At 58.5% G+C, this 15,614-nt stretch overlaps 1 protein-coding gene across 2 annotated transcripts in view; it reads right to left on the bottom strand.

Moving 5' to 3' along the window:
• Positions 1-8,239: 8,239 nt before the first annotated feature.
• Positions 8,240-15,614, bottom strand: part of Fam222a (family with sequence similarity 222 member A) — a 47,599-nt gene continuing 40,224 nt past the window's right edge. For both annotated transcript variants that reach the window (XM_026409213.2, XM_026409212.2), the window contains exon 3: positions 8,240-10,629. In XM_026409213.2, the coding sequence (XP_026264998.1) occupies positions 9,380-10,629 (1,250 nt within the window). In that variant the 3' untranslated portion in view covers positions 8,240-9,379. The remainder of the gene's footprint in view (positions 10,630-15,614) is intronic.

Below are 15,614 nucleotides of genomic sequence, written 5' to 3'. Positions count from 1 at the left end.
CCCCACACCCTCCCGTGACCCCTAGAGGCGAGGGCTGATGGAGATGCTGGGAGGCCCCAGGCCCGTCTGGTCTCCAGGCTCCTGTCCCCGCTCCGCCTGCCCCTGGGGACGGGCTCCTGGCCGCCTGTCTCACTCCCATGGAGTCACCTCCACCCAGAGGGGCAGACCTGCCCCCTCTCCATTATTTATTGCTGTCCTCTCAGGAAAGCCATGTGCCACCCACCCCCCAACCCTGTCCTGCACGCGGAACCCTGAGGTCTCAGCACCTGGCTGCAGGTGCACTGCCGGCCACGCCCACCGGCCACGCCCCCAGCCCCACCCTCCTCGCACCAGCACCTACCGCGGGGGTCGGGCCCTGGGGTGGGCCGAGCCCTCTGTGTGTCCTGGGGTCTGGGATTTGTCGGTGCTCAATAAACGTCCACTCACTGATGGTGGAGATGGCGGGGCCAGTGGTGGGCGTGGGGCGACGGTGACCGGCCTGGGGGTGACACTAGGGAGGCAGGAGAGTAGATACTGCCCGTGCTGGAAGGATCAGGTGGCAGTAGGTATCAGCGGGCTGGGGACGGACCGGCCGTGGTGGTGGTGGCCGTGATGACCTGAGAGATGGGGTGAGACTGAATGGCGGTTGGGGAGCTAGGGACAGAGGTACCGACTCCAGGGGAAGGAGCCAGCCTCCCCCAGGGCCCAGCTCTCGTCTCCCTGCCCGGGGCGGCCGGAGCCCGGGGCTCTCCTCCAGGGCACAGTGTCCCGTGTCCAGAGCAAGGGGATGGCCCCCCTGGCCCCTCCTCCCCAGACCACGGGGAGCCCCGACCAGAATGGTGACAGTGGTAGGTCATGCTCGGGAGGTGACAGACGAGTGGTTTTCACTCGGGTCAGGCTTCAGGAAGGATCCAGGTAGGAACCCCTGGGCTCTGAGTCCCAAGAGCTTGGAAGGACCCTGGGACAGAAAGGAGATTTCATGGCCGGGCCTGGGGCACACACCTGTCATCCCAGCCGCTCAGGAGGCTGAGGCAGGAGGATCGCAAGTTCAAAGCCAGCCTCAGCAACTTAGTGAGGCCCTAAGCAACTCAGTGAGACCCCGTCTCTAAATAAAGTACAAAATAGGGCTGGGGATGGGGCTCAGGGGTTCAATCCTCAGTTACCTGCCCCTTCCCTAAAAGAACTCCAGTTTCCTTCTTCCTCAACCCCTGGGAAGGGGAAACACTCTCCTACCTGAGTTGTTGGTGCTGGACCCTGGCCCTGGGTTGGTCAGAAGACAAGATGGCAGCCTGGGTCTTCCCTGGAAGGTGGATGCTAGAGATGAGGGACGGGATTTCCCTCACACTGGCTTCCCTCGGGGACACAAGGTGGTGCCCCAAATCCGGGCATCACGTCCAGATCCAATTACCTCCATAGGAAGAAGGGGAGCTGGCTCCTCCTTTCTCTCTTTTTATAGAGAAGGAAACTTTCCCCTAAAGTTCCTCCCCTCTCCTATTGTTGGCCAGAATTTGTCATCTCTTTCATGCTCCAGCCAATTGCCAGACAGGAAGTAGCAATTGGCCTAAAGAAGCAGATGGCAATATGGAGGAAGGAAGTGACCCTGGACAGGCCGCGCTCTGTGATGCAGGAGAATGCCCAGATGGCCTGGCCGACCCATAGTGTCTGCTGTGGTCTCTTTCCAAATGTCCTCCAGAGGGGTGGGGTGCCCTCACTGTCACCAAGAAGGTCTGAGGCTCATTGTGGAGCCATCAATAGGTTACTTTTTTAGGGGCCCATGGCCTGGGCCTACCCACAGGGTCAAAAGCCCTCCCCGCCCCGGGATACAGCGACTCCTTCAGTGCATAATTTGTGTTTTACAATGAAATAATGTGGGCTATGAATTTTCCTATGAATACACTTTTAGCCACATATTAACTTTTTCAAATTAAAAAAATCAGAGGATTTTAGTCTTATTAATCATCTCTGACTCAATAGCTGTTTAAGAGAATTTAAAAGTTTTCAAGTCTTTGAGATTTAAGTCCAGTAAGATCTTTAAAATGCCCTTTCCCATTGTGGACATGTACTGGCTATATGCCAAAATATCTTCAGGTGACACGTTGTTCCAAAATTGCATTTTAAAACCTTTTTTTTTTCCCAATTATCTGTGTCTCCCGATTATGTCAAGGTCTCAGTTTGGTACTTCTGGGTTTTATTTTAAATTATCTCTGTTTTAAATAGTGAAGGATCTTTTGGCTTTGAACTTCTGGAAGAATAGAGTAGTTTAAAACATTTGAATTTCTTTTTCTTTTCAGTTATAAGACCTGTTTGAAGCAAGCTATGTTTCTCGAGATTAATAGTGCCCTCAAGTAAAAAAAAAAAAATTTTTTAATGGAGAGGGGTCCCAGGGATTGAAGCCAGGGGCACTCAACCACTGAGCCCCATCCCCAGCCCTATTTTGTATTTTATTTAGAGACAGGGTCTCACTGAGTTGCTTAGGGCCTCACTTTTGCTGAGGCTGGCTTTGAACTATCCTCCTGCCTTAGCCTCCAGAGTCACTGGATGACAGGCATGTGCCACTACGCCTCACTCAGTCAGTCTTTTGAATAATCCTGGCAGGTAGGGAATAAGAGGTTTCATTCCCTCTATGAACAAGTCACAGAGAGGTGCAATGACCCATACAGGGTCACACAGCTACCTAGTGAATGCAGATTTGAGTCCAGGTGTGGACTCCTCTCTGCCTGCATGACTTCTCACCATTGTCCCCTTCTTAATTGCTCACTCAATAGCTGATAAAACCCCACTTGCACTATATGAACGTCTCAGGTGTCTCAGGCTTGACCTTAGTGCTTCTACATATATAACCTCATTGAAGCCAGAGTGATACTATAAAGTTGGAACTCTTAAATACAGTCTCTATCCCTGCCCACAGGCATTAGTCAGTCATTTTGTTTTGTTTTGTTTTTGCATTTGACAAGGAATCTGAATACAAATTAGCTCTCATTAAGGAGAACATCAAGGCATGTGTAGCTTCAGGTATGGCTGGATCCAGGGGCTTGAATGAGGTCACAGGACTAATTCATCACCTGTGTCTATTTCTTCCTGGGTCAGCTTTGTTCTCTGCCTCTTCCAGGACCAGCTGGGGTCCCGTGTTTACTTTCTCTGTGTATGTGTGGGTGCTGAGGACTGGACTGTGTTTCCAGAGTGCTTGCCAGCCACGTCCCTCGCCCACGTGTCTATTCTGAACCGGTCACTGTTTCCCGGGAAGCAGAATCTTGTTTGGTCAGACTTGAGTTACTTGGTCAGAGCTGGGGTGGGACTGGCTTTTCCTATTCTGCAGGCACAGAAAGCAGCCGGACGATGCTCCCTAAGGAAAGTCGAAATGGTACTAACCGCTCTAGGTGGCTTCAGTAGCCCCAGTCCCCCACTCCTCTTTTCACTCCCACCCCTAAAAGTCCCACCTGGGTGCTGCCCTCTCGCTGGGTCACAGCCTAGTCTCCCGCACCTGCGCTTGATCATGTGACCTGTGTGACTATTGGGATGTTAGCGGACATCAGAGCAGTGAACCCCCCCCTCCGGGACATCCCACTGGTAATTGACACTGGCGGGATTCGAGCCCCAGCATGCTGGGGAGGTGAGGGGTGACAGGTGATGGCACTGTCACTTCTGTGGCAAAGACCCTGGCTGTCACCTGCCACCTTTCCCCCAGTCCCTGCCAGCTTGTCTTCTGTGCCCTTTGCCTTTGAATGTGCCCCTCGCTGCCTTCCAACAAGGGTCTCTCATTAAGTGCGCGTGTGTGTTTGATCATGATGAAGGACTTGTGCGTCGTACTTGACAGGAGGGTTTTCCCTCCTGAGTGTAAAGCGCCCCTGGGAAACCACCAGTGGTCCCCGAGTCAGAAACAAAGGGATCCCATCCGGAGAGACAGTCTCAGGGATTCCCAGGTCTTCACTGAACCATCACCTCTCGTGCCTGCAGAGCGTTCCTCCCCACACGCCCCGTGATCACTCGCTGTTATGATTGTCCTAGAGGAATGCTGCGGATGATGCACAGCCACACTGAACGGTGCACCCTCTGAAGTTCCTGGATGTGGTCGTGTGCAGTGGGCAGTCAGGCCCCACGCCTCGCCCAGATTCCCGGGGTACGAGGATCATTCTGTTCAGGCTGTGATTAACGTTTGGCTTCTTGGCAGAAGAATTTCTGTGTGAACCCAACGCTGCCTTCCTGCCTTTGATTTTTAGGAATCCAAGGTCACTGGGGACAATGGAGAACAAAGGTTCATCCCAGGATTTTGAGATAGAGACAAAAAAACAAGGGTGGTGATGGAGCAGAGGATGGGATGGGAGAGGTGTGGGCAGTGGGGACCCCCCCCCCCCCCGCCGCCGCCGGGACCAGGGAGCTCCAGCCCAGGAGGTGTTGTATTCTCAAGGGAATCTCAGAAAGGAGGAAGCCGATGAACCCCCGATCAGGCACCTGCCTCATGTTAGGTGCTGTGCTTGGTGCTGGCATTCATGTCTTAGTTCTGATCCATGAGAGAAGAGGATACGTTTACTAGGAGAGGAGAAATTCTGAGAAAGTAAGAAGAATAAAGGAAAAGACTTGTTTTCTTTCCTCGAAATTGTCAGGTCTGATGTGATGTGATGCCTGGAACTGCAGCAGTTATGTTGTGGCCATGAGGAGGATCCGAAAAACAGAAGAATGACAAGAACTGGGGCCCTTGATGACATTACTGAGCTGCTGAATTTAGCCATCTTTTGGCCACCTGACCTTATATCTTCTAATGATTACTTGAGAGAATACATTGTCTTTCTCATTTGAATCTGGATTTTCTATCAGCTAAAATCATACAGATGCAAGCACAAATTTTTACCCATTTTACAGATGAAGAAAACGAAGCCTGGTATTAACCTAGAATGCCTTAATATGAATTTCCTGGGGGTGGTAGGATTGTTTTTGAGTGTCGGTGGCCTTTCCTAATGTGTCCACTTGCCATTTCTCTACACAGGGCTTTGTGTTAGGGTGGGTGGAGCTGGGACTCAACCAGGGCCACAGCTCTCAGCACCCTGAGGTCCTTAGTGTTGGAGCAGGGGTCGGACTGTGAGGTCAGAGGGTCCTGCTTGCTCTCAGCACCACATGCCAAGGCACCGCACTCCCACGATCTGCCCTTCTCCATCTGGGCGGGGCTGCTGAGATCTGGAGACTGGCCACCAGGGGTCGCTGTGGTCACACCTGGGGGCCTCCGCAGAAGAGACCTGAGGGGAACTTGGAACTTGGGGACCTCGTCAGAAAGAAGCTTCCTGAGCTCCTTCTTAGGTGAGCTGCGTCTGTGAGACCCAGGAAATACCCTCATCCCCGAGAAGGACAGAAGGTGGCCTAAACTCGCCTCTGGAGGGTCAAACTGCTGTGTGTCCTTGGACACGTTGCCTCCCCTCTCTGAACCTCAGTTTTCTTTTTCAAGGGGTATTCACCCCCCACTTCTCAATGGTGGGTTTCTTCACTCTCCCTGAGGGTCTTCCCCTGCTTTGTGCCTCGATTAAGGTGGTGGATGAAGACCAGTTAGGATGTGAAAGTCCCAGAAATAAACCCCATCATTGCAACTGGGGAAACTGAGGCCTGAAGAGAAGGAACTCAGTTTCCTCAAGTCTACTGGGGGAAGAGAATCAAAATTCAAAGTAGTTTCTACTGCACGCCTGAGGTTCTTGCACCCCTGTAAAGTCCAAAAATTGTAAGGTTGTCAGGTTCCCCCTGGTGGCTCACGCCTGTAATCGCAGCTACTCCGGAGGCTGAAGCAGGAGGATGGCAAGTTAAGGCCAGCCTCAGCAACGTAGTGAGACCCTGTCTTGAAATAAAAAGGGCTGGGGGTGTGGCTCAGTGGTAGAGCACCCTGGGTTCAATCCCCAGTACCAAAAAAAAAAAAAAAAAAAAAAAAGATATGTAGCCATGGTGAGTTGGGTTCATGTGTTGATCAGCCTCAGGTTGCAGTTGACAAAGAGGTGGCTAGAGGGACCATCACTTCGCCCAAGCCACATTGCTCACGGGGGCAGACTAGCTCGGTCTGACCACTAAGCCCCAGTGCCCTTGGGGAGGCCCTTTTCACTGTACTAATTCAGGTGCCACCTCTGCCTCTGATAGATCTAGAAATTGAGGCTCTGAGAGGTCCCCCAAGTTGTCCAGGGTCACATGTGGTGGTGGCGGGATGCCGAGGACAGCTTTGTTGCCTCCCGCCACCCCCCTGCCACTCTAGTAAGCTGGTGATGGTGGCGATTTAAAGAGAAAATCACCTCTGCTGTAGCCCCACCTTCCAGGGGGCGGGCTGGAGCAGGCCACGCCCCCGGGAGCGGGACACGCCCCTTGGAGCAGGCCACGCCCCTCAGAGAGCTCCTGGCGGCTCAGAGGCCACACAGCCCCATGGGACCTCGCGGGGGCTCGTGGGTCTGGGCTTGGAGTTGAGGCCGAATGGCGCTAGTTCAAGGTCTTGCTTTTTGGAGGTCAAGCTCAGGAGCCTGAACTTGTCCTCGCTTCCTGGGGGACAGGTCTAAGATACGGATCTGAGTCCAGAAAACAAGGAGCCACCCTGGAAAAGTGGGTGCCTGCTGACGCGGGTCCCTCCACTGCCCTCTGCTCTGGGGCAGCTCTGATTGCCAGAGGACGGGGCCATCTCCTGGTGGCCGAGTGGGCACATGTTAGGAATAGTGACGTTAGGTGCGGGCACCCCTGGCTACCAAGGCTTGAGCCCAGGAGGGTTCCCTGGGGAGGAGGAGGTCGGGGTTGACACAGGAGGGTGCGGCTCCGTAGGAGGGGCGGGCCAGGGAGCCCCTTCATCAGCCTGATGTCGGGGTGCCCGGGCTGCGGACCCATGGGCCTGGCTTCTGGAGCTGAACCGGCCACGGGCAGGGGTTGGGGGTTTATGTCGTCTGCAGAGCGCGGCAATCGAGAGCTCAGGCTGGGAACTGGACAGGCCTGTGTCCTCTGCCAGCTGCTTCTCCGTCCTTGGGCCTCAGCTGGACAAAGTGAAGGTCTTTCTCCAGCCCTCAGGACCTCGCGTGTAAAGCGCGACCGTGCAGCATGCTGGGCTGAGTGACCAGAGGATTAGGTGCTGTTCAGCTCTGAGCCTGGTGCCCCGACTGTTTGCACAAGCCCTGGGCTGTGCTGGTGACAGCAACAATGTCCCACCCTGTAATCCCCAGGGACTGTAGAAATACGGGGCAGGACTAGACATGCTGGAACAGCACCCGTGCCAGAGGGTTCAGATGGGAGACTGAGGCACCCAGGGAGTCCATGTCGGGGCAGGTACAGACCCTGGCAAGGCCAGGTTTTCCAATACGTAAGCGGGTGGACTGTCCAGACCTTCGGATGCGAGGGACCTGGCCATGAGCTCGGCTGCGGTCTTGCCTCCGCCCTTCTCCAGGTGGGCCCGGGATGGGTGGGTTCTGGGTGAACCAGAGAACAAGCTGGCACTGGGCTGGCCCTGATGGTGGCCCGAGGTCCTTTGTGTCCCCATGTGTAAATGGGTGGGATGTCAAGGGTGATTTGAGATACAAATGAGTGGCTCATAAAGTCCCTTTGGCATCCGGGGCCGATGCTAATGATGCACTATCATGCTCCTTCCCAGGCTCCCCCAGCTCTGCCTCTCAGCTGGGTGCTGGGCTGCCTCACTGACCAGCTCCCAAGGGCCTGGGTCTTACCCGAAGCGGCTGCTTCCTCCCAAAGCCTCGGTTTCCCCCTCCACGGAGGCTGGGCAGCTGCTGGAGAACCCAGGGTCTGGAGCCCAGTACCCTCCTGGGGACTGGCTCCCTGTGCTGCCAGACTTGGGGGCCTGGTCTTGGGAAGGTGGACGCTCCCTCCTCTGCATTGGACTTACCAGCTGGCCACAGGGCCCCCGCACATAAGAGGGATGCCTGGCTTCAGCCTGGGGGAGGTTCTGAGTTTTCCTGGCCCAGATGTTGGGCTGGTAAGCCTAGGGGAAAGAGCCTGGGGAAGCAGAGACAGGATGTGCAGACTTGCTGTGTGACCTTGGACAGATTGATGCATGTCTCTGAGCCTCAGCTTCTTACTCTCAGACACCTCCCCGCTTGCAAGGTGGTTTTGAGGCTCCCCAAACCAGCTCCAGGCACAGCAGGAGTCCCCTGGGTTGTTCCTGGGGCTCCTGCCAAGTCAGCCCAGCTGGGGAGGACACAGCCCGCTTCACCCCCAAGGGCAGGAAGAAAGAGCCAGCACAGCCCAGAGCTCCAAAGCAAGCGGACGGCACAGACACCACTCTGCGTTTTCCTCTTTTTTTTTCTTTCTCTTCATTTTTAAAACAATATAGTGCGGAGCGCACTTCTCACAGTAGAATATAATGGTCAATTTTAGTATAAAAAAAAAACATTCTCAGAGATTCGTAAATGCACTTAGTGCTTGAACAGGCCTTGGAGAGATACAGTACCGGGCCCAAGCGCCAGGAGGGCCGAGACGTGTGGGACTTCAGGCCTTGGGGACTTGTTGGGGACCCCTGCCTCCCTTCCCCCCATGATGGAGGGGGCCAGGCCCTGGAGGCCAGTCTGCCAGAAAGGAGTCGGATGGGGGTCTCCCAATACAATCGGTAGGCTGCCCCCTCGCTGGCTCCCAGGAAACTCCCCTCCAAAGAAGGTAAGTGGGGTCCCTCTGAGTGGGGTCTAAGCTTGCAGGCCCATCGCCAGCCCCCATGGTGCCTCTTCCTCAGGATGCAGAAAATTGTAATAAATATACAAATCTAAGATGCAGGTGGTGTCCTCAAAGGAGGTCCCCTGTGCAGTGCGCAGCTTGCACAACTGTGCCCAGCAGCCCTATAAGATGTATTGGAGGGAAGGGGGGTAGATGTCGGTCCAGGGTACAGAGAATGGTGTGTGTGTGTGTGTGTGGGGGCTGCAATTCTATTAAGAAATCTGGGGGGGGGGAGAGACTGAGGGAGGAGGGACTGAGGTGGGGGTGACGGTAGGACTCTGGGGTCCGAATGGTCTTCACCTGGATCAACTGGCAGGGGGACCCTTTGGACCCCATGACTTCCTAAAGGCCCCCCTTTGCTCCTTTTTCCGGGAGACTGTGGGAAGAGACTCTGGAGCACCCCATTTCCTCCTGCACCCCACCCTGGTGGTCTGAGCCCCTCTTCTAGAGACCCAGAAAGAACCATTCCTGCGTTGAGGTGGCTTCTCTCCCCCTGCCTCTGCCGGCCTGGGTGGAGGGAGCCATGGACATCCCGGACCCTCCCCGTGGTGTCCTGGGGTAGCCGATGGGGTGGGGCCTCCGAGGTCACCCTGCCTCTCCCCGCGCGGCACCGAGGCGGCAGCGGGCCTGGCTTCCCCGCGGGCTCTGCGGGCGCAGGGCCGGCCCCTGACCCCGCCCCTGGCCCACTGCAGCCTGCGTCCCGCCCCGTCCGGCCGTCAGTCCGCGCATGCGCCGGGCGGCCTTATCTGTAGACGGGCAGGCGGATGTGCGCGTGCTGGTGGTCGAGCAGCCGGGGCACGGCCACCGTCTCGTAGCCCTTGCCCAGCATCTGCTCCTTGATGCAGGGCGGCCGGATGTCGTTGATGAGGTACTCCAGGGACTGCAGGCTGCTGCTCAGCACCGACGTGTTGCACACGCTCTTGCTGGGCAGGCCCGAGAGGCCGTCGGCCGCGGGCCCCGCCAGCTCGCGCGCCGTCCCGGGCCCCAGCTCAGTCACCGCCACCGCCGCCGCGGCCGCCGGGTTGTAGCAGTCGCTGGTGGGGGTCACCAGCACGCTGTTCCAGGGGGCGGCAAAGTACTGGCCCACGGCGAAGCCGGCGGGCAGCCCCTCGTAGGCCCGCCCGCCGCACGCCTCGGGGGACTTGCTGGCCGCCGCGCTGCTGCTGCTGTAGGCGCGCAGGGGCTGCGGCGGCGGGGGCGGCTTCTGGGGCCACAGCAGGTAATCCAGGCCGCCGTCGGCGTAGCCTGCGGGCTTGGTGGCCCCCGCCAGGGTCAGGGCCGGCGTGGCTCCCTGGCCCAGCTCGGCGCCCTTGCGGCAGTCGGGCAGCCCCGCGGTGGCCGAGTAGGCCATGCTGGGGAAGCTGGGCACCGGGCCGTGCTTGGCCGGGCTGGGGTGGGGGACGGCCACACCCTGACAGGCGGCGGGTGCAGCGCCGGGGGCCTGGCACTGCTGGTTGAGCTGGTAGAGGATGCTGTGGATGGAGGGCAGGTTGGAGGGCGGCAGGGGCAGCCCGCGGCCGGGCAGGGGGATCACCGAGGCCGTGGTGGCCGCTGCGGGCAGGCTGGGTGGCGGGGCAGGCGCCTCGGGGGGCTTGGGGTAGGCGAGGGGCCCCAGAGTGCTGGGGGCTGGGTAGGGCGCAATGCCCACCTGCACGGTGGCAGGCGACAGCTTGGTCCGCTTGCCTTCTACGCTCTTGAGCACGCCCTTGGCCGGCCCGGCGGGTGCGGCCCCGCTGGAGGAGGACACGGCGGCCTTGACGATGGCCAGCAGGCCCTGGTAGCCGCTGCTGTGTGGCGGGTAGGGGCTGTAGCGCTGGCCGCTGGTGTCGTAGCCGTTGACCGTGCGGCTGAGGTGCTTGTGCTGCGGCACCCGGATGTTGGTGGGGAAGATCTTGATGGACAGCGGGCTGTTGGCCACCTTCTCGGCGTAGGCGTCCAGCTCGGCCGGGCTCGGGTAGCGGGAGGAATGCATGGAGCTGGCCACCGTCTCACCTGCGGGGACAAAGGCACAGGTGAGGCCCAGAAACTGCACCCTCCTGCTGCCCACGAACAGCTACGGGCCGCCCAGCCCCCTTGCCCTGTCTGTTCACTCCTTCCAAAATTAAAGCTGTGATGTACGCAAAGTGCAGGCCTCATGGGCTTGGTGGACTGTCACAAATGGAGCACACCTAGGTGACAGGCAGCACTGTGTCCCCTAAAGTCTCCAGTCACACCCGAGTTTGCCTGAGCCCTAACAGGACAGGCTGCTCTTTTCTGGTATCCGTCAGTAATGAGATGGAGCCCCACATGGCACCTGTGTGACCTGCCTGTGTCACTTAACAGTGGTGAGATTCATTGGGGCTGCCTCACTCCTTCACTGCTATTAGCAGTGGGTGGGCACAACTGGCCCTGCCCCAGGGGAGTGGGTCATGATGGGTGGAGCTCCCCACCCCTCTAAAGCCCCTCCTGGGTCCCGAGACATCTCGGGTGCAGCTCACAGCCTCCCGGGCCGAGGTAGTAGGGACAGGGGCTGATGAGATGGAAGGACCCTGGGCTCTGGGGCTGGATGGGACTGTGTGGCCCCGGGCAAGCTGGCTGCCCAGCTGAGCCTCAGTTTCCCAGCCTGTGGAATGGGTCTGCAGGGTGACCTGGAGGAATGAGGTCACCACTCTGGACCTTGGTTTCCTCATCAAGAAGGCTTGCGCAGTAGGAGGGTCGGATAGGTGCCAGGGAGGGGCTCTCACAGGGGGCAGCAGGTCTCGCTGCAGGGGTACACTGGTACATCTGGAAATGTGTCTGGTTGTCACAGCAGGGGGTGGAGGTGCTGCTGGCGTCTGGTGGGTAGACACGTCCCACAATGCACAGCACAGACCCCCCCCACACACCAGGACCCCCCCAGCTTCAAATGTCAGCGGGAGCGGGATGGAGAAGCCCTGCCTGGGGGCAGCGGGCAGCCACGGGCGGAGTCCGGCAGCAGGAAGGGAAGGAGGTGGCATCACACCCCACGCGGGGCTGGGGCCGTGTCCCTCTGTCCTAACCTGGGCAGGGCAGGTGAGTCCACGGTGGGTCCCCATCCCGACCCCGCCTGGGGCAGCCCCCTCCTAAGTGGCCTCAAATAAACTCAGTGTGGAGAATGGAAATGTCACTTTGGCCAACGGGGGAATCTTTCTCCGAGATTGGATTTAAACTACATTATACAAGCAATTTCATGGACACTTAGCGCCGCTCGGAGAGTCCCTCAAAAAAGGGACCCGTTCTTCATTTGCCAGCCATAAATCAGCAGTTGCTATAATGAGCACAAAAATGTCACTTTTATGCAATTTTACAGATGAACAAAACTGGTGAAATTAGCTGTGGTAACCCGACTAGAGTCAGCAAAACCAGCTGCCGGGGAAAAAATTATATCTGTATGTATTTTCGTTCCTCTTAAAGTCTCTTCCCAAGCAAGTTTCTGCCGTTGTGGTGTGAAAACTCATTTGTCCTCACCATTATACTTCCATTTGGAGTTTATCTTGAGTATCCAATGAGCCACCAACTGTGAAAATGATTAAATCTACAAAATCTATCTAATGGATGGAATAAATTAGGTGTTTAAAACCTTAAGAAGGGGAAGAAAGCGACGAGTGTTCCCGGCCTCTACTCATTCAAGGAAGGGACATCCTGCCCCCACCTGGCCAGCTGGGCTCCTGGAGGGTGGTGCGGACCCTCTGGCTCCTGTGGAAGGTGACCGTGGTGCCAGGACATGGTGCCATTTGGCAGGCACGTACAGATGCCAGCCTCTGTGCCCAGGGCTCTTCTTGGTGGCTCTTGTTTGGAGGACTTGGCAGCTCTGGGAGTCACAGATAGGAAACAGGTCCTGGCACTCGGGAACTGGCCCCCGAGACCCACCACTGCCCAGTGATCCTGACCCCTGAATTCACGCGCTCATGTGGCACCCCGGACCCACGCCAAGCAGGGCTGGTGAACCGTGTGGCCGGAACACGGTGGATGGGGTCGTGTGGCTGCCGGGGCTTGGTCACAAGAGATGTCGTGGCCGCCTCTGGCTCTGTCCTGCATCACTTGCTTAGGGGAAAGCCTCTGTCACAAGCGGATGCGGGAGCAGCCTCTGGAGAGAGGCCCACAGGGAGATGAGTGGAGGCCTCTGGTCTCCAGGTCAGAGGGCAGCACGGGGTGACGTGCTGACCGTACCCTCCTGAGAGACGCCGAGCCACTCAAGGCAAGGGAGAGAACAGAGGATGAGCTGTTTTAAGCCTCAGAGCTCTGGAGCCACTTGCCACACAGAAGAGACGACACCCAGGGTCTCCACTTTACAGATGAGGCAAGGACGCCAGCAGGGCGGAGCTGGGACGATGCCCTCTGTCCACTTTCTGGGTCACGGTCACCCTGCCCAACTCAGGCAGGGCCCATGGAGAGCCCGGGGACTCCTGAGCCTCACTCTTCTTCAATAGAATTAAAAGGACCAGAGTCAGCCCAGGGGCTGGCGGGGGCAGGAAGGTGACCCGCTGGAAGCCCCCCAGTCAGGCAGCTGTCACCGCTGCCCAGGCCCCTGCCCTGCCCCGCCCCTCTGGCAGCCTGGAGCAGAGTCCCACCTGGACAGACCCCAGCGGTCCCCCACACCCTCCAGACTCGGGCTCCTGTGTGGCCTTGCTGTGCACCGCTGGGTCCCCAGGGCTCCCAGGACGAAGCAGATGCTCAAGGACCCCACAGGGAATGAATGGTGAGGCCATGACCCGGTGCACCATCCCGCAGCTCCCTGTGCCCCAGCAGCCATCCCCCAGGCCCTGCCTGCCATCTCCTGGTCCCCTGCAGCACACTGGGCCTCGGGGACCAGCCATCTGGGGGTGGGGGGCAGCAATCCATCCCGCCAACGGGGACGAGCAGGAAGGACCAGTGACGTGACTCCCGCAGAGCGGAGCCTGGCCCTCTGACTTGACCGTGAACTGGCGCAGCTGCTGGATTCCACTGAAGAGCCTAGAAGTGACGCGACTTCCAGAGCCCGCTATAAAGCCCATGCGACTGGGGTGACGGCTGGAGGCAGACTAGAGGTGTGGGGACCTCGGGGCACTGTGGGGACCTGGGTGTGGACCCCATGGAGGAGCTGCTGGAAGCTCCAGGGAAGACCCAGTCACAAGACCTGGCTGGTGATGGGGGAGGGGCCCCCCAGCCGGCCAGCAGCAGGGACCGGATGGGCACCAGAGTGGGCTTTCCCAGGCTCTGACGAGGTGGGGACTGTGGGGGACAGGTGGGTGGAGAGAGGCGTTGCTCTCCCTCCGTCCCTCTCCAAGGTGGAACCAGGACTTGAAGGAAACAGCCCCCGCCCCCGAGTCAACAGGGGAGTGGCAGAGCATCCCAAGGCCAAAGGGAATTTCATCTTTGCCTCTCTGTCATCACCAGTGGCCAGCTATGACCGCAACTGACTCAGGATGGGGGACGTCCCCCTGGGTCCTGGGGGAGGGGATGCTCTTAACCTCTGCATCTGGCCTCTTCCAAACACATCCTCAACTCTTGGCCTCGAGCAGCCTGCTGGCCACTCCAGCTGCCCCTTCTGCTCAGGGCAGAGGAGAGGCTGTGGCAGATAGCCTTACGGCCCTGAGGGGTCGGGTGGCATGCAGACTTCTAGTCACGGACCTGGTTCAAATCCCAGCTCAGCTACGCACTTGCTGTGTGACCTCGGTCGTGTGAATGCCCCTCTCTGAGCCTCAGTTTTCTCTTGTGTAAAATGGGTCAGTGCTGCTGCAGACCTTGCGGGGGTGGGGGGGCTTCCTGGGGAGCGTAAAGGGCTGGCCTGGCTTGGTGCCTAGGCCCACGGGCACCATGGGTGTTGCTGGTGTTGGTTTCACTGAAGCCACCAGCACCAGCACCACCTCGGGCTGCGGGGCTCAGACCTCCCCTAGGTGCCTCTCCTTCAGGCCCCTGGAGGGCGCACTGTGACTTGGAGAGAAGGGGGACTGGGGTGTGCAGGACCAAGGTGCCGTGCTGTCCCTCACCCTGACCGTCTGTGCCCACCGAGGCCCCCGCTAAGGGCTTGTCAGGAAATGTAAAAGGCTGGCTGGAAGTGCCGCGGATCGTCACCGCCATTAAGTTAATGTTATGGGCCTTTTACAGGTGCGTTAAATAGACGCGGTTATTAACGAGTATATTAAGCCAATTAAAACCAGCCCTCTGAGTGGGATTTAATGTCGCCACAGGGAGACGGAGGGGCCTGGCTGCATGGCTGCCTGCTGGAGGTGGGGAGGGGGAGGGGTGCCGACCACCGTGGTGAGAAGCTGAGCTCCGCTGGGGTCCAGTCACCAGTTCTGCCACTTGCTGTGGGTGACCTTGGGCCTGGGAGCCTCCAGTCCTCATCTGCAAGAAGGGACGAAGGGGTGGCCTTGTCACGGGGGATGCTGAATCACTGTGGCGCTCGATGCCCCCCGAGCACCCAACAGAACTGCTCATCCAGGGCGTGGTGGGACGCCAGCCCAGCGTTCCTGGCCCCGCTGTCCCCTGGGGAGGCCGAGGCACCAGCCATGGACCTGGGTCTGTCCCTTCAGGGAGAGGCGTGCTCTGTCTAGCCCTCTCCACCCTTTGTTCTGGAGCTGGCCCCAAGTGACAGAAGCAGACTGAGGCTCAGAGGGGACAAGTCCCTAGCCCAAGGGCCCAGGGCTGGGAGTGGCGAGCAGCAGGCTCCAGAGCCGCCTCCTGGATGGCTCTGTGGCCCCCCGGCTCCCAGTGGCTCACAGAGCGTGACCCCGGAGCAGCGGTTCCCTGGGTGACCTCAGGTCCTGGGGTGTAGAGTGGGGCTACCTGTCACTGTCCCACAGGAGACAATGACAGGTGTGCGTGGCACATAGTAGGTGTTCAGACCTGTTGCCTCCTCCACAGAGGCTCTCCAGGACACACGGGGTGTGATCTGGGTCAGAACGGGGGAGCGAGGGAGTCTCAGGCTTCAGGACAGAAGGGGCCCCTGGGCACAGGGCCTGGCCCAGCCCCCAGGGAGAAGCGGCCCCACATCTGCA

Source organism: Urocitellus parryii, chromosome 3 (assembly GCF_045843805.1).
Source record: "Urocitellus parryii isolate mUroPar1 chromosome 3, mUroPar1.hap1, whole genome shotgun sequence".
Lineage (NCBI taxonomy): Eukaryota > Metazoa > Chordata > Mammalia > Rodentia > Sciuridae > Urocitellus > Urocitellus parryii.
This window is presented reverse-complemented; position numbering and strand designations above follow the sequence as displayed.